At 45.2% G+C, this 22,335-nt stretch overlaps 1 protein-coding gene across 1 annotated transcript in view; it reads right to left on the bottom strand.

Annotated features, from left to right (window-relative positions):
- Window positions 1–22,335, bottom strand: part of PAPPA (pappalysin 1) — a 334,943-nt gene that overhangs the window by 70,369 nt on the left and 242,239 nt on the right. The window contains exons 16-18 of the mRNA XM_060251617.1: window positions 15,631–15,841; window positions 11,016–11,187; window positions 3,769–3,916 (exon numbers count right to left, since the gene is read on the bottom strand). Coding sequence (XP_060107600.1) covers window positions 3,769–3,916; window positions 11,016–11,187; window positions 15,631–15,841 — 531 coding nt within the window. The remainder of the gene's footprint in view (window positions 1–3,768; window positions 3,917–11,015; window positions 11,188–15,630; window positions 15,842–22,335) is intronic.

Here is a 22,335-nt window from a genome sequence, read left to right as displayed (position 1 = left end):
GCTACACTGTGATGTTGCACAACACTACTCCCCACTACCAAAATACTCCAGATGGGTCCGACTTCTTGTCCAGTAACCCTAGACCACACTTCAGATTAAAGTGATCACAAACTGGGCTCAAATGGTGCAACCCTGAAACAGCAGCAGTTTGTGAGTGGGAAGCCAAACGGTGCACTGTACCATCTTCTCCCCCTGAATCTGGGAGATACACTTTTACATTTATGACCAAATAAAAGGTTTTCAGAGTATAAGCTCTCAAGAGTCAAAGCTCTCCTCATTAGAGATTTTAAGATGTTTCAATATTACAGTACTTTTTTTATACCAAATGGCCATGGATGTTCCAAAGTCTGAAGATGAAGCAATCTTGCTGAAGTGAACACGTGTTCAGTGTTTGGATGATAGAACACCTGGGAACCTCCAGTGTGCTCCACCTTGAGCTCCAAAGGTGAAGGGGGGCAGGGGCTATAAATGTAGTAAGTTATTAAAATATACATTCCTTTTAAAATTGGCCATCTTCCATTTTCCATCCAGCTTTAATGTTGGCAGCTGATGGGTTCCAGACTAAAAGGTCTTTTTAACGTCACTTGTGAAAACACTCTTAGATTTGCAAGAGAAAAAAAAAAGTACAGAAGCTCTTTGTGGCCTGAAATAGATGTTCCTTTTTTTTTTTTAAATAGTAGCTTTGTATACTACCCAGAAACGGTCGAAAATGGGTGCAAAAGCATCTTACATATCTGTCCAATTTTTAGCCTGGCCCTTCCTCTATGGGGATCAGGGCAGCATACATTGAATCCTCAAAAAACACTGTAAGGCTGATACCAGACGGGCATTTTGGGGTGGCAGGGAAGCAGCTCGAATTGGGAAGCAGCCTCCCACACTCACCCGCATGCCCCCGGCATCCCGACCGTGAGGCACCTGGGCGCTGCCGCACCGGAACGCGACTCGGAAGCCGGCTGCCTTTGTTTTTAATGGGGGGGAAGCGCTCTGCTTAGTTTCATTGGAAAAAAAATGGAACAGCTTGGGGTGGCTTGACAGCTCCAGACTGCCAAGCAACCTCACGTGCGCCCTTCCCCCTCCAGACGGCAATCCGCCGACTGACGGCCGGCTCAAATATTTGCTACCATTCTGAAAGTGGTAGCTATTTAAGCCGGATGGAGTGGCCTGAAGGACGGGGTGAGTGTGGGCTGGGGATGTCTGGCAGATGTTTGCGTGTGGAGGGATTTTTTGGGCCAACTTCAGAGGTGTCTCTGAGTGGGCCCAAAGTGCCGGTCTGTATTCATCCTAAGACACCCTGATTTGGATACCCCGGGCAAGCCCAATCTCATCAGATATCAGAAGCTAAGCAGGGTCGAACCTGGCAAGTACTTGGGAGGGAAACCTCCTTGGAATACCAGCAATTAGAAGGCAGGGGCAGGCTTTATTCAGCCACCTCCCTGAATATCCTCCAGCCCCCCAGTAGGGGTCAGTCACCAGAGGTTGCCATGACTTCGAGGTTGCAAACGCACTCACTCATACATGCACGTATTAAAAATAATTTTAAAAAACACTATAAGACATCTGGTCAAGGCAACACAACTCTCCCCCACCTTGGGATGCTATAGGAGAAGCAGAGAAAGCAAAATGTTCAATATAACATCTGATGGAATACGCATGCGGTTGCGTGCAGAGGTTCAAGCGCATCAGGGATTTTTTGGGGTACTGCTTCACATCCTGAGAGTGGCCTTCCCAGAACCAGCTGGCTGGCCTCTGCTGGGAACCTCTGCTCACAACTGCATATAAGCCACTCTTGCAGTTTCATGCTCGGAAACATTACAAGAACCACTACACATGACTCCCCCTCCAAGTAGTCATGAGAGCCAATTTGGTGTAGTGTTTAAGAGCGCAGACTCTTATCTGGGAGAACCACTCCTCCACATGCAGTTGTTAGGTGACCTAGGGCTAGTCACAGTTCACTCAGAGCTGTTCTCTCAAGAGAAGTTCCCGAAAGAGCTCTCTCAGCCCCACCTACCTCACAGGGTATCTGTTGTGGGGAGAGGAAGTGAAGGAGATTGTAAGCCTCTCTGAGACTCTGGGTGAAGGGGGGGGATATAAACCCAATCTCCTCCTCCTCTTCTTCCTCTTCCCTAACCACATGGTACCACCAAGGAATCTGATCATTCTACTCAGATCACTCTTCAACAAGCAGCTGAAGGGAGCTGAGAAAAGATGTCAGGTTTTGACACAAGCAAAGCAAGTGACAGAACCTCACATGACTGTACTGTTGCACAACTCGCTTAAATGAGGATTTAAACCTGGGCCCACATCTGGACAGAACAGCCTTGGGCTAACAATCTTGAAGTTTACATTTATCTTGTATCAGTGCCAACTGCCAAATCTTTATCCCATCTTTCCTCCCCAGATCATAAACAGACAATGTATACGGTTCTGCCCTTACTCTGGTCCATTATAAGGTGAGCTAGGCTGAGAGATAGCAATTCGCCGAAGGTCATCAGTGAGAGTTATGGCTGAAGTGATTTGAACCCTGGTCCCTCCAGTATTTTTTCCAACATTAATTGCTTCAGGGCTGATTTTCATCTGCTTGTTATGGAGTCAGAAAGAGGGACTGATGATGTCCACTGTGATGGATATTATTCTGGCCAAGAACTTCTCCTTCCCTACATTTGTGAATTGTGGCTGGTTTCATACACATTGGATAACAGACTTTTAATGCACTTTAGCAATTATTTACAACTGCATTTTCCTATGAACCCAACTGCAAATGATTGCTAAAACTCATTAAAAGGGCACTGAAAGTGATATCCAGTGTATGTGAAAGCAACCAAAGGTACTTTTGCTTGTTTCGGGTGAGCAGACTCAGATGGGCATCAGTGCATAATAAGAAGAGATTGGATTTATACCCCACCCTTCACTCGGAGTCTCAGAGCAGCTTACAATCTCCTTCCCTTTGTGTCCCTACAACAGACCCCCTGTGAGCAATGTTCCCTCTAAGCTGCAGAGTCTTGTGAGCAAAAATTTTATTTTGTGAGCTACTGGCATTAAAGTTGTGAGCTACTGGCATTAAAGTTGTGAGCTACTGCTCAAAGTATTGTGCTCTGGGGTCATCCTTCTTGAGCTAAGACAAAAATGTGTGTTGGAGGCTAAAAAACTGTGAGCTAGCTCACACCAACTCACCTTAGAGGGAACACTGCCTGTGAGGTAGGAGGGGCTGAGAGAGCTCTGAGAGAACTGCTCTTGAGAGAACAGCTCTGCAAGAACTGTAACTTACCCAAGGTCACCCAGCAGCTGCATGTGGAGGAGTGGGGAATCAAACCCAGTTCTCCCAGATAAGAGGCCGTGGTTCTTAGCCACTACACCAAACTGACTCTCCAAGTTTACATTGATTTATAAGAGGTACTGCTTCACATCCTGAGAGTGGCCTTCCCAGAACCAGCTGGCCTCTGCTGGGAACAGACTGTTGTATAAGCTGGAAGTCTGGCCTGACCCAGCAGGGCTTTTCTGGTTCTTTCACTCAAGCTGTCGTCTAGCTGTTTGACCTTGCCCAGGGCCATCGTCAAGGATCCCAAGAAAGCTCGGCTGTTGTCTGAAGGTCATGAGAGCACTGTACATTATCCAGAGGTCTGGCATCTGAAAGCCTGACTTGCCTTTTAGAAAGGATTAATTATCCCTTTTGTTTTCAAAGAAGAGCTGACTGGGAAAGGCAGGTTCAAGGGCTCCTTTCCCTCTTCCCCTGGCACAATACACCAAGCTTTAGCTCATCTATAGTCATACCTATGCCGTACCCTGCCGGACATTGCAGCTTGATCCCTATGTTCAACTGACTGGGAAGGGAGCAATGGCCTTGCATCCCCCTGCAGAGGTGGAATGAGCTGCTCCAGGTACCATCCTTCCGGCAATGGATCACATTGTTTCCACGACCCTGGAAAGAAGGGAGAAGAAAATAGGCTTAGGCTGCCAAAAGAACTAGCATTCACAGAGAAGACAGGCTAACCGAATGGTGATGGCATTGATTATTTATTTAGGCAGGGCTTTTTTAGTAGGAAAAAGTCCAGCAGGAACTCATTTTCATATTAGGTCACACACCCCTGTTGTCACCATTGATTCACACAGGGCTTTTTTGATACAAAAAGCCCAGCAGGAACTCATTTTGCATTTTAGGCCACACCCCCTGATGCCAAGCCAGCTAGAACTGCGTTCCTGTGCATTCCTGCTCAAAAAAAAGCCCAGTTTTAGGTGTTTATTTGGTGGAGGGTGCACTTCTATCCCACCTTTCTGTTATTAAATAAAATACAAGAGCAAATACAATACCAATACAAAAGCAGCAAAATAATCCTGCAGCGCTGTGAAGGCTAACAAGTTTTCTGTGATACAAGTTTTCACCACATACATGCATATCAGATACCTGTTTGTTCCACTGTAAACAATGAAGGAAGAGCCCCATGGCGCAGTAAAGCTGCAGTATTGCAGTCGAAGCCCTGTGCTGATGACCTGTTTGATCCCAGCAGAAGCTGGGTTCAGGTAGCTGGCTCCAGGTTGACTCAGCCTCCCATCCTTCCGAACGGTAAAATGAGTACCCAGCTTGCTGGGTGGGGAAAGTGTAGATGACTGGGGAAGGCAATGGCAAACCACCCCGTAAAAAGTCTGCCGTGAAAACGTTGTGAAAGCAACGTCACCCCAGAGTCGAAAATGACTGGTGCTTGCACAGGGGACTACCTTTACTTTTACCTTTCAACAATAAAGGCTAGCCTAGCCTAGTCAGATCTTGTCAGACCTTGGAAGCTAAGTAGGGTCAACCTCGGTTAGTACTTGGATGGGAGACCACCAAGGAAGTTCAAGGTTGCTACGCAGAGGCAGGCAACAGCAAACCATCTCTGTTCGCCTCTTGCCTTGAAAATCTTACAGGGCTGCCATAAGTCAGCTGTGACATAAAAGCGCTTTGCACTGCCAAATGATGATAAGGGCTGCGGTTCACCTTGCCACAATAAATCTATTAGCCATTATGGCGTTGCAAGACCCTTTGGTTCTGCCGGGTATAGTGAAGGCCATTAGCATAGATGGATTTTTAAAAGCAGATTAGAAATATTCATTAATATGACGTGCATTGACATATTCATTGGTCCATCGATTGCTACTAGCCTGTATGACTAAATGGGATCTCCATGTTCAGATGCGGTAAATCTCAGAACTCCAGTGTGAGGAAAGAAGATGGGGGAGAACTCCTTCACAGAACATTTTTGCTGCAGAAGAATGAAAGTCAAAACTCATGTGACCCAAAAGGTCTGTGACAACAGTCTCTTAGAGTTTAAAGGTTAAAAACAGCTCTGGGGAAGGGGTGGCTAAGATTGCTTCCACGGTAGTGCCCCACTGGGAAAAATGCCATCAGGGTATGGGTGGGAGAGAACTCAAATCTGAAAAATGGCACAGGGGAGAGCTCCCCTCTCCAAGCAACCTAGACATTGCCTGATATTCCCACTGAAAGCCAGTGTGATACAATGGTTAGAGTTTCGCATAAAGTCCCACACTGCACGCCTTCTCCATTAACTCTGACTAAAGGATAGGGGTTCATTATGTCTGCATAGGCTTTGTGAGCTGATACCAGTGCTGAGCAAGAAGCTTTGAAGGGGTATATCAGCCGCAGTCACAGAAAATCTATCCTTGCTATTTCTCAAGCCTGCCCTTTTTCATCGGCTGTGTATATTGCAGTTGTGGAATTGAATTTCATGAAACAGAAAACGGTCTGTTCCAAGATTGTCATGCCAGTCTGCGCTTCCCTAAAGTCTTCTGCATTTTGAAAATGCTTGTGACGCTCTGAAATGTTACATGTCTGAAGAAGTTTGGGAGGTGGGACTAGGGACTTGGAGGTATCCAGTATGCTGTACTGAAGATTTTGGAAGAAGGGTGGGGTAAAAATGTAATAGATAGACAAATATCCCCCACCATGATGATGATGAAGATAAAAAGAATAATAATAGCAACTGCAGTCTTCCTTAGTGATCTCCAAGTACCAACCTTGGCCAATCCTCCTTAGATTTTAAGTTCTTTTTGTTTTGTGTACATGAGTGTGCATGTGCATCTAGAAATCATGGCAACCTCTGGTGACTGACCTCTACTGGGAGGATGGAGGATATTTAGGGAGATGGCTGAATAAATCCTGCCTCCCAGCTCTGGTATTTCAAGGAGGTCTCCCATCCAAGTACTTGCCAGAATCAACCTTGCTTAACTTCTGAGATCTGATGAGATTGGGCTTGTCTGGCCTATCCAGGTATGGGCAGCTTTCAAATTCTTGATGAGACTGAGCTAAGCTGGGCTATAAGCAATTGCTATTAGCCCTTTAAAAGATCATTTAATTTGGTCCAGAGATGCTAATACTGTTAAAGATATCAGCATGTCAACATCCTGTGAATCAGTTCTTGGAGTCCTATGAAGTTGAGAAGTGTACACCTTATCCACATTTTTTTATCTCATCCAACTTCCAAGAGGCTCAGGGCAACACACATAGTCCAGCCTTCCTTTTTTAAAACAAACCCGTGAAGTAGGTTAGTTCAAGAGGGTGTGACTCTCCCAAGGTTACCCAGCAAGCTTCATAACAGAGTGGAGATTTGATACAGGGTTTCATCAGATCCTAGTCTGACGCTCTGAACCATACAGAATATACAACAGTACAAGGGCAATTGCCAAGTTAAGGGCCAAGCAACCCCAGTTCTAACTGATATGAGACATTAAAACTGATTTGCCAAGACACTGTGGGTACTCTGTATCACATGTGATGACAACGTAAGTAAAACAGTCTTGCCATCTGGACTATTTCTTGAAATCAATAAAACAGTTGTCAAAGACATTGCTGCAGAACAGATGCTAGATTAGCTTTCCTAAATATTTTTGCAACCACTTTAGTCAATCCAGGAACAAATGACTTAATTTTATAACTCTTCATGGTGATCAGAATGGAAATATATCTCATCAGTGTAAAGATACACTCTATCATCTGTGATAGGCTTCTATCAGGCCCTCAAGCAACTGGCTCTTATCTGCTTCCTTCTTCATTTCAGCTCGCTTTAAAAGGCTTGCTCAATCGCATATGAGCTCTCCATTGGTTGAGACTCCTCCGCCTCCTGGTCCCTTGGGGAGGGAGGGAAAGAGCCAGAGCTTCCTTTGCCCAGTTTCCTGGATCCCACGGGAGAAATACAAAGAAAGCACCTTTAAGACCAATGAGTGCTAATGTTTTAAGCATGTTTTATTTTAACGTGTGTGTGTGTGTGTATAAAGTTTATATCTCTGCTACCTAATCTTAAATAAGTACACTCATGGGCGCGGCCCAACAAGGTCTCATTTATGTCAGGCCTTCATAACAAATAAGTTTGACACCCCTGCTCTACAGGGTTGCCATAAGTCAGCTGTGACTTGAGGGCCACCAATGCTATGCTAGTGGAACAGTTATGGCTTATTTTTCACCTTTTTATACATTATATCTTTCCGTGTCATATTCATTCATTCATTATTCTAAGCCATATGCTTTTGCAATGAACACTGGATTTAAACAAACACATGGGCCCTGCCCTGGGTAGCCCAGGCAAGCCTGATCTCATCAAATCTTGGAAGCTAAGCAGGGTCAACGCTGGCAAATACCTGAATGGGAGACCTCCTTGGAATCCCAGAGCCGAAGGCAAGGGCCGGCTTTATTCAGCCACCTCCCTGAATATCCTCCAGGCCCCCAGCAGGAGTCAGTCACCAGACACACACTCACATACAAATATGCACATAAAAATACAAAAATTCATATTGCCTTCCAAGCTCCAATATGAATCAATGTATTTAGGGAGCAATGTTAGACAAATTATTTCTAATATACAGCTAGATAGTTTCTCCTTGTTTGAACTGCTCATCCGTTGCAGCTCTGGCACTTTTTAGGGGTATGTGCCCTTTACAAAGTTCTTAAAGCTCACCAAACTGAAACATACCTATTTCTGCCAAAAACAAGTTCTATTAAGGCCCCTAATGGTTTAATCCCCATCACAAGCCAAGGAAAAACTGGACTCCAGTGAGAATGAAGTGCTGATTTGGGTGCCAAGGTACATATCATATAAAGTTAACTACCACAAGATATAAATGCCATGGGCGGTTGGACTCTTACAGCCAAGCTGATGTTTGCCCTCTATAAAAGCAAACTTAAAGGGAAAAAAACTACCCCAAATCATGTCCCAACTAAGAACCAATCTTCCCTTGCAATTTAGACATCTCGCGTCAAAACTTCAGTTTATGCAATACTGGGCCAAACTTTCAGCCAATGATCTTTCACCAGAGATGTGCTGGGCTTGTTTTTGATTTTGTTACCCTGCCCTTGCCTTACACACATGCATATGCAAGAGGCATCATCACTGTAAAATAATGAATAGTGTGTGAGGGTCCCCCCCCCCCTCATTTGCTTCTGTATTTATGTGCTTTCCCCTTTGGGGCGATCCCCAACTCCCCAAGATAATCGTAGTTCTCTCCATTACAGCACCAAAACAAAGAGCCTTCGGGCTGTGAGAGTAATACTGGTGATGTCAATGGCAGTTTTTCTTGCCTGGTGGAATCAGGTGCTCAGTGACTGCTATGTTGCCAAAAAGGGGTGAAAAAGAATAGGAGCCATCTCAGCCAAACCACAAGGGACAAGAGAGGGCCCAACTGAGCTAAAATAGAAGAGACAAAAGACTGGAAGATCTGTGACTAGTCTTTAATAGTTTTGGATGTACCCCATCAGAGAACTCTGGGGTACAGATGGGGTTCTCATTCTTACTTGGCCATGAAGCTTATTTATTTGTTTTATGTATTTTATTATTTGAATTTATATTCCATCCTCCCCGCTAGCGAGCTCAGGGCATATAACAACATAAAAAACAAAACGTATAAAAATCAATATAAATAACAATTTAATAGCCGGGCCTTTTTTGTAGAAAAGCCCAGCAGGAATTCATTTGCATATTAGGCCACACCCCCAACACCCCCATTGTTTCACACAGGGCTTTTTTGTAGAAGAAGCCTGATAGGAATTCATATGCATATTAGGCCACACACCCTGACACCAACCTGGCCAGAACTGCATTCCTGTGCATTCCTGCTTAAAAAAAAAAGCCCTTTTAACAGTACAAAACTGTAACATTTCTTTAAAATGCAGGGTTTCCAGCTGGACACATTGGTTTCTGACTTCATAAAGTGGGCTGGGTAAGATGGTAGAGGATACTTTAGCAGTAACAGCAATGTCAGGGGAGCTAAGGTCTTCTTACTGTTTGACCTTGGTCCAACCATTCTCTCTCTGCATCTTGTGTTGCGAGGATAAGATGAGGGAGAGGAGACCCATGGATCATGGAATTAATTATATAAAACATAAATTTCATTTTGCATACTTGCATGAACAAACACATTTCCAGAACTGGTTTGAAATGAAGGGCTGAGTTACACAAAACTTTGCGGGACATTTAAACATGGGAGGCTATAGAGATTTATTAACTTTATATCCTGCACTTCCCAAAGTGGGCTCCGGGTTGGTAGCATCAAGTTACATAAACATTAAAAACCACTTGGTACATAATCATTAAAACAAAACAATTAGACAATTAAAAGATGGCAAGATAGATATAACAGTTCAGAATCCCCCTGTATGCCAGACAAGAAATACTCAGTGCTGGGACAGTTATGAGACAGCAGCAGCCATAATATGGAAACTATCCCTCTTTATTTACACAGAGCCACTCCAACCCGATTGCAAAGTGTTCACAACAGCCTATATGTTTTCAATTTCTTTTTTCTCTGCCACCATGTGCCCAGGAAATTTTACATTTCTAAAAGAAGAGTCTGTAACTTTTACATCATGAGTCGAGCACTGGAATGTATGTTTTCGTGTTTGCAGTCTAGGGTTGCCAGCTCCAGGTTGGGAAAAAACTGCAAATTTGAGGATGGAGCCTGAGGAGGGTGCAGTCTGGGGAGGAGAAGGACTTCAGTGGGGTAGAATACCATGGAGTCCATCTTTTCAAAGCCAGGACCAGATTAACATATAAGGCCAAGTAGGCACCGGCCTATGGGGCCCCACGCTAGGGATGCCAATCCCCAGGTAGGGGCAGGGATCCCCCAGTTTGGAGACCCTCCCCCCGCTTCAGGGTCGTCAGAAAGCGGGGTGAGGGGAGGGAAATGTCTGCTGGGAACTCTATTATTCCCCATGGAAATTTATTCCCATAGAAAATCATGGAGAATTGATCCGTGGGTATCTGGGGCTCTGGAGGGACTGTTTTTAGGAGTAGAGGCACCAAATTTTCTGTATAATGTCTCTCCCCAAAATACCCCCCAAATTTCAAAAAGATTGGACCACGGGGTCCAATTCTATGAGCCCCAAAAGAAGGTGCCCCTATCCTTCATTATTTCCTATGGAAGGAAGGAATTGAAAAGTTGTGCCGTCCCTTTAAATGTGATGGCCAGAACTCCCTTTGGAGTTCAATTATGCTTGTCACAGCCTTGATCTTGGCTCTACCCCTAATGTCTCCTGGCTCCACCCCCAAAGTCCCCAGATATTTCTTGAATTGGACTTGGCAACCCTACCCCACGCCTTTAGGAGCCTCCGGCCGGTTTGCCTCTCTCTACCTCTCCCCCGCAGCTTTGTCAAAGGGGCTTTTGAGAACGTGCCTGCAGGAGATATTGGGAGATAATTTGCAAGCCCCCCCCCCCATTTTGACTGCCTAGGGGCCTCCACAGGGTTTAATCTGGCACTGCTCAAAGCAGTCATTTTCTCCAGGTGAACTGATCTGTTAGCTGGAGTTCAGTTGTAATCCCAGAGATCCCCAGTTACCACCTGGAGGTTGGCAACCCTGGGTCCTGCACAGTTACACACACCTCCATAAACACAATAATGCTGAGGCTCTAGTGTTTTCTGAAAGCTCTGTTGCACCTCACCCATTTCTGGGCATTATTACCCCAGAGACGGTTTGTGCAAGTGTCTGGATTTTTCTCAGAAATCACACACTGTTTAGATTCAGTTGGAAGGGACTCACTGATTGGGTGTCATCCTCCTCACACTGGATCCTGCACTCACTGTTGAACTGGAAGCCATTGGTGCAGTGGTACAACCCGTGGAATTTGGAAGGTGGAGGTTCACAGGTCACTGGGACACAGGCTCCTTCTAGCCAATTTCCATCTTGCCCACACTGGATCTTGAAGGCTCTCCTGACATGGATGAAAAAGGGGGTCAAGAGAGAGAAGGGGGTTACTTAACAAGCAACCCAAGACCAGTTACCATTTGAGGCTCTGCTCTTGCGACAGATACCTGTGTTTCCGACACCACGCTGTGGATTTATGACATGTGGTCTTCTAGTGAAAACAATGACTGTTTGCGAAGGCAGCCCAGAGTTCACTGACTGAAGCCCTGCTTTGAAAAACCTGACTCTTTCTTCTCAGCCTTGTGGTCAGTGGCTATTTTGAGGTGGTTTTCACAGAGCTATAAATTGTAGGATACCAGTAGACCCATCATTTTTTTTCCCACAGAGGTTCAAAGGGGACTCCCCAGGTTGCATATCAAAGGGGTATTTCCAAAGGAGGCCCTTAGCATAAAAGTCAGCTTGTGAATGGAGGGCTTAGAGATTCGGAAGAAGCAAGAGTGAAGTTAACAGGGTTTCAATAAAAAAGGAGCAGGTACCCCAATTGCTCTGAGATGGAACTCATTCAATGCCATTCTCATGCAAACCCCCATTCAAAAGAATAGAGTGGCAAGGAAGCAATTCTTGGTGCATTGTGTTTTTAGAGCTGTGGGTGGGGGAGGCAGGGGAAAAGATGGTTGCTATTGCTTTTAATAATTATGGCATTGGAGCAAAACAAGTCCTCTCTCTTTCCCATACTACTCCTTACGCCTGGAACTCCCTCCCAGAAGAACCTGTGGTTCAACTTTGCTCAGCTCTTTGTATCCAAGTAACATTGATCTGAGCAGGGGACAGTTTGTCCATCCCCATCACCACCACTACTATATATTTCATCCCAGTGTGGAAAAGGGAGCCTTGGTTCATGAAAGCTGATATCCTGAAACTCTTGTTGGTCTCTAAGGTACTCCTCGACGCAAAACAAAATATCCCAGACATACAATTTCATGAGTCATGAAAGGAAAAAAAAATCTGTGTTATTTCTAAACGGTACTAATAACATTTATTTTATTTTGCTTCAGGGTGGCCAAACTTGCTTAACGTAAGAGCCACATAGAATAAACATCAGATGTTTGAGAGCTGCAAGATATGAATGTCAGGGAAGGAAGGAAAATAGATGGGGAGGGAGATATATAAAGAAAGCAACTTTAAATGCCTTCTCCAAGCTGCCATCTGGCTTGGCTTGGAGAAATGATTTAAAGATAGAAATGCCTTCTCCAAGCTGGCTGATGGGGTGGTGGGGGCTTCAAGAGTCACACAATACATTTAAAAGAGCCACATGTGGCTCCCGAGCCACAGTTTGGCAACCTCTGACTTACACCTTGCCTTTCTTCCCAGTAGGATTGCGAAGAGTCTTATATCATTCTCCTCTCCTCCATTTTAATGTCACCTTTCCACCCCACCAGGGTCCGCGAGGCGGTTAGTTCATGCTGGATATGTGACTGTGCCAAGGTCACCTAGACAGCTTCCATGGCAGAGTGAGAATTTGAACCTGTGTCTCTCAGATCCTAGTCTGACCCCTAACCACTGTACTATCCTACCATAACATGGTAATGAGCATGCAGTCTGAGTTAGACCACTCAGGGTCTCTGGGCCTTGGTAATGTTTGCCCATTCTATCTCTCCTCAGCCCTGTGCTCGGGTCACTTCTAAGGCTAAATTTTCACACATACCAGATAAAAAGCCAAACTCATTTCTGGTCAATATCACTTCAGATGGAAGCTCACAAAACTGAATGCTCCTCCATTAAAAACAATCTGTTCCCTGCGTATAGAAAAATAAATTGTCAGGGAGAAGCAAAAGGTTAGAAATTTTCTCCCCACTGACCAAGTTTTCTGAATGCAGGGATTTCCGCTTTAAAATTGAAAGTATTCCATAAGTTGAGCCCTGTTCTTCTGTTGTCCTTCTGCTTGCAGAACTAAGCAGAGTAATACTTTTCTAAATTCTCTTTAGGATTCTACTGTAATTCTTGGCCATTATGCTGCAGGAAACACATCTTGTAAGTGAGACGGAGCAGCACAAGCGAAGCTGTCTGACAGCACTAAGACAACCAACAAGGTCCCCCTGCCATGGACTACAGAAAAGGGGAGGGGGAGACACATATAAATCGCAGCATATGGCTATGTTAGTGTGGCCGAATTCTTATAGTATTACCATTTTCGCACACAGCTTACCTCGCAGTCACAATCCTGCTCCCTCCGCAGCGTCCGGTCGGATTTCCCACCATCTGCGCCGGAGTTACAGGAAGTGCCGCAGCTTCTGCATAGCAAACGTAAACTGGGTTTTAGCGGTTTACGTTTGCTACGCAAAAGCCACGGCACTTCCTGTAACTCCGGCGCAGATGGTGCGAAATCCGACCAGGCGCTGCGGAGGGAACAGGATTGTGACTGCGAGGTTAGCTGTGTGCGAAAACGGTCTATATCTCTAAAAGCATGGTATAGTGGTCAAGACTATCAAACTAGCATCTGGGAGACCAGGTTTGAATCCCTACTCATGCCACGGAAACTCACTGGGTAACCTTGGGCTAGTCACTCTTTCAGCCTAACCTACCTCACAGGGTTGTTGTGTGGATACAATGGAGGAAAAGAGAATGCAGTAAGTCACTTTGGGTCCTTATTAGGGGGAAAAGGTAGAGTATACATGGATTAAGTAAATGAATATCCGACCTGAATCCTACCCTGATTAGGAGCCTGGTTATTAGACCTTTCTTTGCAGTTATTACTTAGCGGCTCTTCCAGAGAGAAGGTCAAAGGAGGTGGTCCAGTGGGATCTTCCTCTTACCCAGGGCTGGACTGAAGTGTGACAACAGTAAGGCTCCTCTCTGGGACTTAATTGTCACACTTGCTCATATTGGGCTGCTACTTGTATAAAGCAGGCGCTGTTCCAGACTGCTACTCCACAAACAGGATTTAAAAGGCAAAGGTGCAAGCACCTGTGCAAGCACCAGTCATTTCCGACTTTGGGGTGACGTCGCATCTTGACATTTTCACTTGGACAGCTTCGAAAAGGCACCATGAACGAAAGGATGGGCCACACTTTGAGATATAAAACTTTTCCAGGTTCTCAACCATGGGAGAAGGCAATGCAGTATTGGAACAGAATCTATACTCAAATTCCATCTTGCCTGTTTAAGACGTTATTTGTTGTTGTCATTTTGCTGTCAAGTCACAGCTGACTTATGGTGATCCCATGGGGTTTTCAAGGCAAGGAACGTTCAAAAAATTTTGGGCTTGCTGCCCTCCTGAATATGCCTGCTCTTTAAGGTCTGCAGCAGAGTCTTTTCTGCACACCCACTGAGTTGAGGTGGGCGTTTCCAGTAATTAAATATCATATGGCAGTGTGTAGTATAGCTGGAAGATCCTAAGATTGTGTGGCAGTCAGAAGTTCTAGATCTTTTAGCATTATGTACCACTAGGTGGCGAGCTAGACTTGTTTTTAAGGCAAGAGACATTTCAGAGGTGGTTTGCCATTGCCTGCCTATGTCATGCCCCTGGTTTTCCCTGGAAGTCACCTGTTCAAATACTAGCCAAAGCCAACCCTGTTTAACTTCCGAGAGCTGATGAGATCAAGCTGGGTCTTAGTGACACCTTTACTGTGTCCCTCCTTGATCAATTCATGAGGCACCTACATTAATTTCATTCAAGCATCAAATCAAAACTTTTAAACATTTCTTTGCCAGACTTTTCTGGGTTGATTTTGCTGTTTTCTTTATTGAAATGCCTTGATTTTACTGGGTCTCCCCTTGAGGTTTCTTTGACAGTTCCGTTGTATTGTGTTTTTGCTTGTGTTTGTCTTTCAAAATATGCTTTATTCATATCATTATTGTATGTTCCTCCGTGGCTTTTTAAAGTACAAAATCAGACGTACGTTTTTGAAAAAAAATTCACCTCACAAACCCCAGGAATTGATGCCAATTTCATTTGTCATGCATTTGTGGCTGTTGCTTGCATAGAGGGTGTGATCCCCCCTCCCCCAGCAGTCAGTGTTTGAAAAATCCTTTGGAGACACAAACATACATCATTCTTTGCAGGTGAGCTCACCCCAAACGCTGTTGAGCTGGTAATGTTTTGGATGGATACAAAATATGCAGGCCTGTGTCAAGCCGGCAACCAGGTAGCAAGTGGGTAACAATTTCCAAAATGACTCAGCATTCAGTCATCACCTTTCTGCTTTACAAATTAGAACTTGGCCCAAACCTGCCCCAGTGTTGGGATCATCCAGAAACAATTTTGCGGGCCATGAAAATTATGGGAATGGCATGCAACCTTTCTCCGATGGAACTGGCTGCAGGGAAGGTGTTCAGGTTGGGACTTTAGTTCAAGGAATCTTTCATCAGCCTGAGGTGTTGCTGGAATTCAGTTTGAACTCTCTACCTTTTAAATGATTCCCAGCATCCTCTGAGGCCTTCATTCAGTTCCTTTGCATTTGTATGTGGGGGAGGGGGGAGAACTAGCATTGCTAGCTGCAATTCCACTTACTTCCTTGGCTTCTTGGAAGGGCCGGGGACGTGATAACCTGGCTTGCATTTATATTTACAAAAGGACCCCACTTTGTGTTTTCCTTCATGACAACGAGAGGTCTGGAGATCTGCATTAGGAACCAGTGGAGGTGCTCGGCACATCAGCTCACAAAGGGCCTCCGGGAAGGACCACAGCCCATCCTCCATGCATGTCAGGTTACTGTTGTTTCCTGTGAAGGACAAATGGTAACATTAGCCGTGGCAGACGGTTATGAGAAACTTGGTGAATCGAAGGCCATCCCACTTCATATCACCAACTGAGGCGCTGGTTTCATTCCATATGCAATTAAATGCAGGGCTTTTTCTTTTTTTGTAACAGGAATTCATTTGCACATTAGGCCACACACGCCTGAGGTAGCCCTCCAGTAGGCCCTGCACTAAGAGCCCTGTAAACTCTTGGGAGGATTGGATACATCAGGGGTGTGTGGCCTAATATGCAAAGGAGTTCCTGCTACAAAAAAAATCCCTGATTAAATGTATATTCTGCATTCCTTCCTAGCGGGGCCTCAAAGCAGCTTGCCACATTGTTCTCCCTCCTCTATTTTATCCTAATCACCCTGTGAGGTAGGTTAGGCTGAGAATATGTGACAGGCCCAAGGTCACTCAGCAAGCTTCCATGGAAAGAGAGGGGTTTTGAACCCAAATTATCTCAGCTCTTAGTCTACCACTCCTCTGAACTGGATAGCCCAGGCTAGCTCAATCTCATCAGATCTCAGAAGCTGAGCAGGGTTGTCCCTGGACAGTATTCAGAAGGGCTGATGTGGACATTGGCAACCCACCTCTGAATGTCTATTGCCTTGAAAAACCCACTGGGTCCCCATAAGTCACCTATGACTTGATGGCAAAAAAGAAAGAAAGAAAAAGCTGCCCCTCTGAGCACTATCAAGGTTATCAAGGTTTTTTTCTGAGCAGGAACGCAGTTCTGGCTGGCTCGGTGTCAGGGGGTGTGGCCTCATATGCAAATGAGTTCCTGCTGGGCTTTTTCCACAAAAAAAGCCCTGCTTGTTATCCTGCCTACAATCAATTCCTAGATGATTTGCCCTCAGTTTGGTGTAGTGGTTAAGTGTGCAGACTCTTATCTGGGAGAACCAGGTTTGATTCCCCACTCCTCCACTTGCACCTGCTGGAATGGCCTTGGATCAGCCATAGCTCTGGAAGAGGTTGCCCTTGAAAGGGCAGCTGCTGTGAGAGTCCTCTCAGCCCCACCCACCTCACAGGGTGTCTGTTGTGGGGGAGGAAGATAAAGGAGATTGTGAGCTGCTCTGAGCCTCTGAGATTCAGAGTGGAGGGCGGGATATAAATCCAATATCATCATCTTCTTTTCATTGAGAGACAGGGCCTAGTTGTCACTTACATGGGCAACCACTGTCTAGTCTATACCACTTGTTAGAATGCTTTTCTATACCAAATATCCCTGGAATAGAGCAACCTAGATGTCAGGAAATTCTGCCTCCCTGATAGGCTAATTTTCAGATTCCCTTTTTTGTTGGATGGAGAAAGCATTCAGACATGGAGTGAGGTCCTCCTCTATGGTCTGAAATGGTACAGCCTAGGACAAAACTTGGTCCTTGAGTTATGCTCACAGTGTGTTCTGAATCAGAAATGTTGCAAGCCTCTCTAATAATGCTCTCTTTTGTGTCCACTTTTCAATGAAATGCCCCTTCCGCTTGAGTTTTGAATGTCTAACATAATGCATAAAGTGATATCCCAAGTACTATTATTCATCTGTTATTTATATTACGCCTTCTTCAGTCCACTGCATTTCAGAGTGTCACTCCATAAACAAGATCAATTCATTTAGAACCTCCCCAAAATATGGGGAGAATTCTGTAATCATATGTACTGTGAAAGATTCTCCAAAGTATCATGATACCCTAAGAGGCAAACTGCCTTATTTTCACAGGTGTTGTTATAGGCAGCAGCCTCTCTTCGTCTGCGGCATCATCATCATCTTCTCCATTAGGTACTTTACCTAAACAGAAGTGTATAGCCTGAGAAATCAACACTGTAAATGAAGGAAGAGGTGATACTCAGAAATCTTGCCATGTCCAGAAGAAAACAAAGGAGAAGAAAGACCTCTTGCAGGCCTTTCAAAATCCCTTGTCTCTCCTGACCACGGTGAGCTGTCAAGATATTTTTGTGCAGTTTAAAAAAAAAACCCCAAAAAACCTCCTTGGCTTCTGAGCCAGCTGCTTTGTTTTCTCTCGCCTGACTCACACAGCATGTCCGTGGTCCAGCATGGATGATCTCATACTTGCTACGGCAGGGTGATGAACTGTGACATTAAAAAACAGTGGCCTGTATGACATCAGTGATTGAATTAGGAGTGAGTCATCCAGCCTCCTGTCTCAAGAAGCTTTCTGGCTGAGCCTTGTTAGTCATTGGTGGTGATTGGGCATCCAGAAACTCTCTTACCCATTTCGCTTTGACAACTACTGTCCAAGCGTTGTGGTCATGCTGAAGCAGCAAGCATCATAAGTCTTAGGCTATTTTAGAACGAGGAATGAGAGAATGTTCCCTCTTCTGCTTCATTACGTAGTTGTTCATATTGTAGTCAATGGTTTCGGTTCTCTGCTTTTCACTCTTGGGTTGGGAGGTTCGTTAGTATTGGTGTGTATCCAACCCATCTATGCATGGAAGGCTCACGGAGTTCTCTCATGGTCCTCTCCCATGTTTCTGTAGCCTCTTCTGACCCCTGGAAAGATAATCCCTTGGTAGGTTTGCCAGGCACAGCCTGGCAGCCGGCAGGGAGACATACTATGGGAGTGGGGGGAGCTCATTGGTGATGTAATGACATTGCTAGCAATGCACTAACATCACTCCCTGTGCACCCAGACGTGACATCAGCTTGCCACCAGGGGACGGCAGGAATGCTCTGGCATTTGGACAAAACTCTAGGCATAGATTTTGCGAGAGCTTTTTTTGTAGCAGGACCTCATTTGCATCTTAGGCCACACACCCCTGATGTAGCCAATCCTCCAAGAGCTTACAGGGCTCTTAGTACAGAGCCTACTGTAAGCTCCAGGAGGATTGGCTACATCAGGGGTGTGTGGCCTAAGATGCAAATGAGTTCCTGCGACAAAAAAAGCCCTGGATTTTGCCCAAAATAGCAGAACATTCCTGGTGTGCTTAGTGATGTGATAATGTCACTTCCAAGAGCACGGAGAATAACATCAGTGTTTTAGGATGCTGCAGATGTTCCACCATATTTCCCGTCCACCAGCCAGCTGAGTGGAGGTGAGGAAATGTCTAGTGGCAGCAGGGAAGCCCCTAACCCCAGCAGGGAAATGGCAGCCCTGTTCCTGAGGTCACAGGATCCATGTGGAGGAACAGCCACGCAGGTCAGTGGCCTGGAATGGGGGACAGGGGGATGAAATCGACCTCTTTCCCCCATAGGCTTTTGTCTGCACTTGTAGAAGAGGAAAGAGGAATGACTTTGCCTCCTTCAATGTTCCAGTCCTTCCAACTGGCATTCTGCTGCACTGGTCCAGTGACCCTGAGAATGGTCTTTCCAGAGGTTAGAAGGGGCTGTGGGAATGGAAAGGGACACAGGGAAATCATGTTCTGTGCAAGGAGTGGTAGGAGACACACACCACTGTGTACATATTTTGTGCAGTTTTTAATGCACTATTTATCTGCACAATGCACATCATTTATATATGCAATGTATGCATATGTTGTATGATTTATAGGGGAAAAATGAATGTGAGGAAAGAGAAAACGAATCAAGGATTTGATTCATGCAAGGGAGAAGCAAAACATAAACACAGATTTCCAGGTAGAAAGGGCAAGGATGAGAAACCTTAAAAATCATCCCTGTGTAGATGAGCACAGCAGACCAATAGCCTATGATCAATACTCCCTCTAAGCTATGGAGTCTCGTGAGCAAAAATTCTACTTCAAGAGCTACTGGCATTAAAGTTTTGAGTGAATGATTTGGCTACTGCATAAGTTAGTTTGCTCTGGGATCATCCTTCCTAAGCTAAGACAAAAATGTGTGAGCTGGAGGCTAAAAAGCAGCTCACACTAACTCAGCTTAGAGGGAACACTGCCTATGATAAACTAGAATTTGTTGCTCATAAAAGATGAGTTCTGGAAGCATGCTTCTTAGATAGCAGTCCAGAGGGCTTTGGGCATTTTCGCACTGACCTTAATCAGCAGCGACGTCCCTCTTCACTGCGCAGGATCTGCGCGGATTTCGCACCAATTGCTGCGGAGCACCCGGAAGAGCTGCAAAGTCCCAAATGTAAACTGGCGCAAATGTAAACTGGTTTACAAATGTAAACTGGCGCAAATGTAAACTGGTTTTTGGCGGTTTACATTTGCGCCGCAAAAGCCGCGGGACTTTGCGGCTCTTCCGGGTGCTCCGCAGCAATTGGTGCAAAATCCGCGCAGATCCTGCGCGGTGAAGAGGGACGTCGCTGCCGATTAAGGTCAGTGCGAAAACGCCCTGAATCTCTATTCAAAATGTTGATTCGGCACTGTTTGAAGATGTATTGCCTTTTGCCTCTTACGAAGCTACTGCTATGTGCAATCTGACCCAAGTTTGCCTCTTTTGCAGCCTCCCCCCCCTGTAGTTTCCTTCTTGCTTTCCATCAGGCTGTGCAGTCCAACAAACTGAACAGCTGCTCACTAAGTGAAAATGGGTCACTCAGCTAGCCTCAACAGCTACCATCGTCATATGGGTTTTATTTTTATTTTTTTAATTATATACCACTATTGTCTCTAAGCAGAACTCAAAGTAGCTTATATCCAGGGCTTTTTTTGAACAGGAACACACAGGAACGCAGTTCCAGCTGGCTTGGCATCAGAGGTGTGTGGCCTAATATGCAAATGAGTTCCTCCTGGGCTTTTTGTGCAAAAAAAGCCCCGCTTATATCCCTGTTCTCCCCACTACCTGTGAATTGCATTAGGTTGAGAGGTTGCCATGAGTCCAAAGTCGCCCAGCAAACTTCAATGGCAAAGCAGGCATTCAAACCCAGTTGTCTTAGTCCTAGCTCAGCACTCTTAACTACTACGCCACACCAGCTTCCTGGGTCTCATTCAAGACAGGAAGCCAGCTGCATCTCAGCAGAATTCTTCTGGAATTTGACTATTGCAATAAAATTAGTAGCTCAGATCTCCAAACTCAGAATACCAATTGATTTGACTAAGTCCTTTTTTAAACCCTCTAAGCTTGTGGAAGCAGCCTGAATAGCCCAGACTGTCAGAACTCGGAAGCTGTGCAGGGCCAGCCATTTTTAGTACAAAGGAAGACCAGGGTTGCTATGCTATGCACAGGAAGGCAATGGCACAATCACCTCTGCTTGCCTTGAAAACCCACTGAGGGGTTGCAAGTCGGCTGCAACTTGATGGAACTTAATTACTGTTATGTATTGACTTAAGATGGTACCGCATGGTGAGCCCTACAGAAGGCGACCCCTGGGTCCCCGGATGTAGCTCGCCATTCGCCCCGCCCACCAAGACCTGTGGCGGGAAGTTTGGACTGACCAGGATTGGCCGGGTCAAACCAGGGGGGCTGTCCGGGCGATGTATATAAGCGTGCTCTTTTGTCTGGTAATGTACTCCCCAATAAAGAATGTTGCCTTCAAACCGTCTCGGTTCTCAGTACATTACAATTACATTGCTAAGTTCTGTGGCAGTGAGCGCCAGAAGTTATTTCAATGTTGTGCGAAGAGGTACTTTGTTTCACTTTTCCTAAATTTGTTTAAAGACCCTTGCAATCAAGCCTTCGCGGAGCTGAGCATAGAGTTAGGGTACTGTACAGCTCAGATTTCTATATTAAAAATCTAGAATAGTAAATCCCTCTGCCTTCGTTCATTTATACTGTTTTTATTTTTCACGCTAATACCATTATGTCTATATCCTGCCTTTCACCTAATGAGCCCAGTTTAGTTTGTACTGTAGCTTCATGCTGACCAAGCAGGGCACAGGCAAGAGCTCCATGCCAATCAGAGCCATAGGCAAGACGGAGCCGGTGAGTGTGTTGCCACACCTGAAATGCCACTTGCCATAACTATGCATTAATTTGAGACATGAAAACTACCACGAAAACCTGAAAGCTTATTTTCAAAATCTGATGCATTAGAAATAAAACTGTGCCAGTGGTGGTTGCCCTGAACAAAATAGTCCTGCCCAAGTTCCATCCACATAACCTATACTCCCTCTAAGCTGTGGAGTCTTGCGAGCAAAAATTCTACCTTGTGAACTACTGGCATTAAAGCTGTGAGCTACTGCATAAATTAGTTTGCTCTGGGGCCATTTTTCCTCAGCTAAGCCAAAAATGTGTGAGCCAGAGGCTAAAAAACTGTGAGCTAGCTCACACTAACTTAGCTTACAGGAAACACTACACATAACCCGCCCACTGTTGCCTTCTTTTGATTAAAATTGCAGATTTTTCAACATTGTTCTCAAACCCTGCCATGCTTAAATGTTCCTGAAGACCCCTTTTTAGTTTCTGTAACTGAGCACAGCTGGGTGCTTAAAATGGGAACGGGTCATTTAAGTGGTAATGCATTAGTTACCTTAGAAAGGGATTCACTGAAAGCAGGTAAAAGCTTCCCAGCTCAAGTGGAAAACAACTGCTCTGTTCACCTTAAAACATTTCTGAGGTTAAGAATTCACAGACTAAAAAAAAGTCGGACTGGAGCATTTTACTTCTCTT

The sequence above is a fragment of the Heteronotia binoei genome, chromosome 12 (genome assembly GCF_032191835.1).
Source record: "Heteronotia binoei isolate CCM8104 ecotype False Entrance Well chromosome 12, APGP_CSIRO_Hbin_v1, whole genome shotgun sequence".
NCBI classification, from domain to species: domain Eukaryota; kingdom Metazoa; phylum Chordata; class Lepidosauria; order Squamata; family Gekkonidae; genus Heteronotia; species Heteronotia binoei.
Note: the sequence above shows the minus strand (reverse complement) of the source record. Positions and strands in the feature narration are given on the sequence as shown.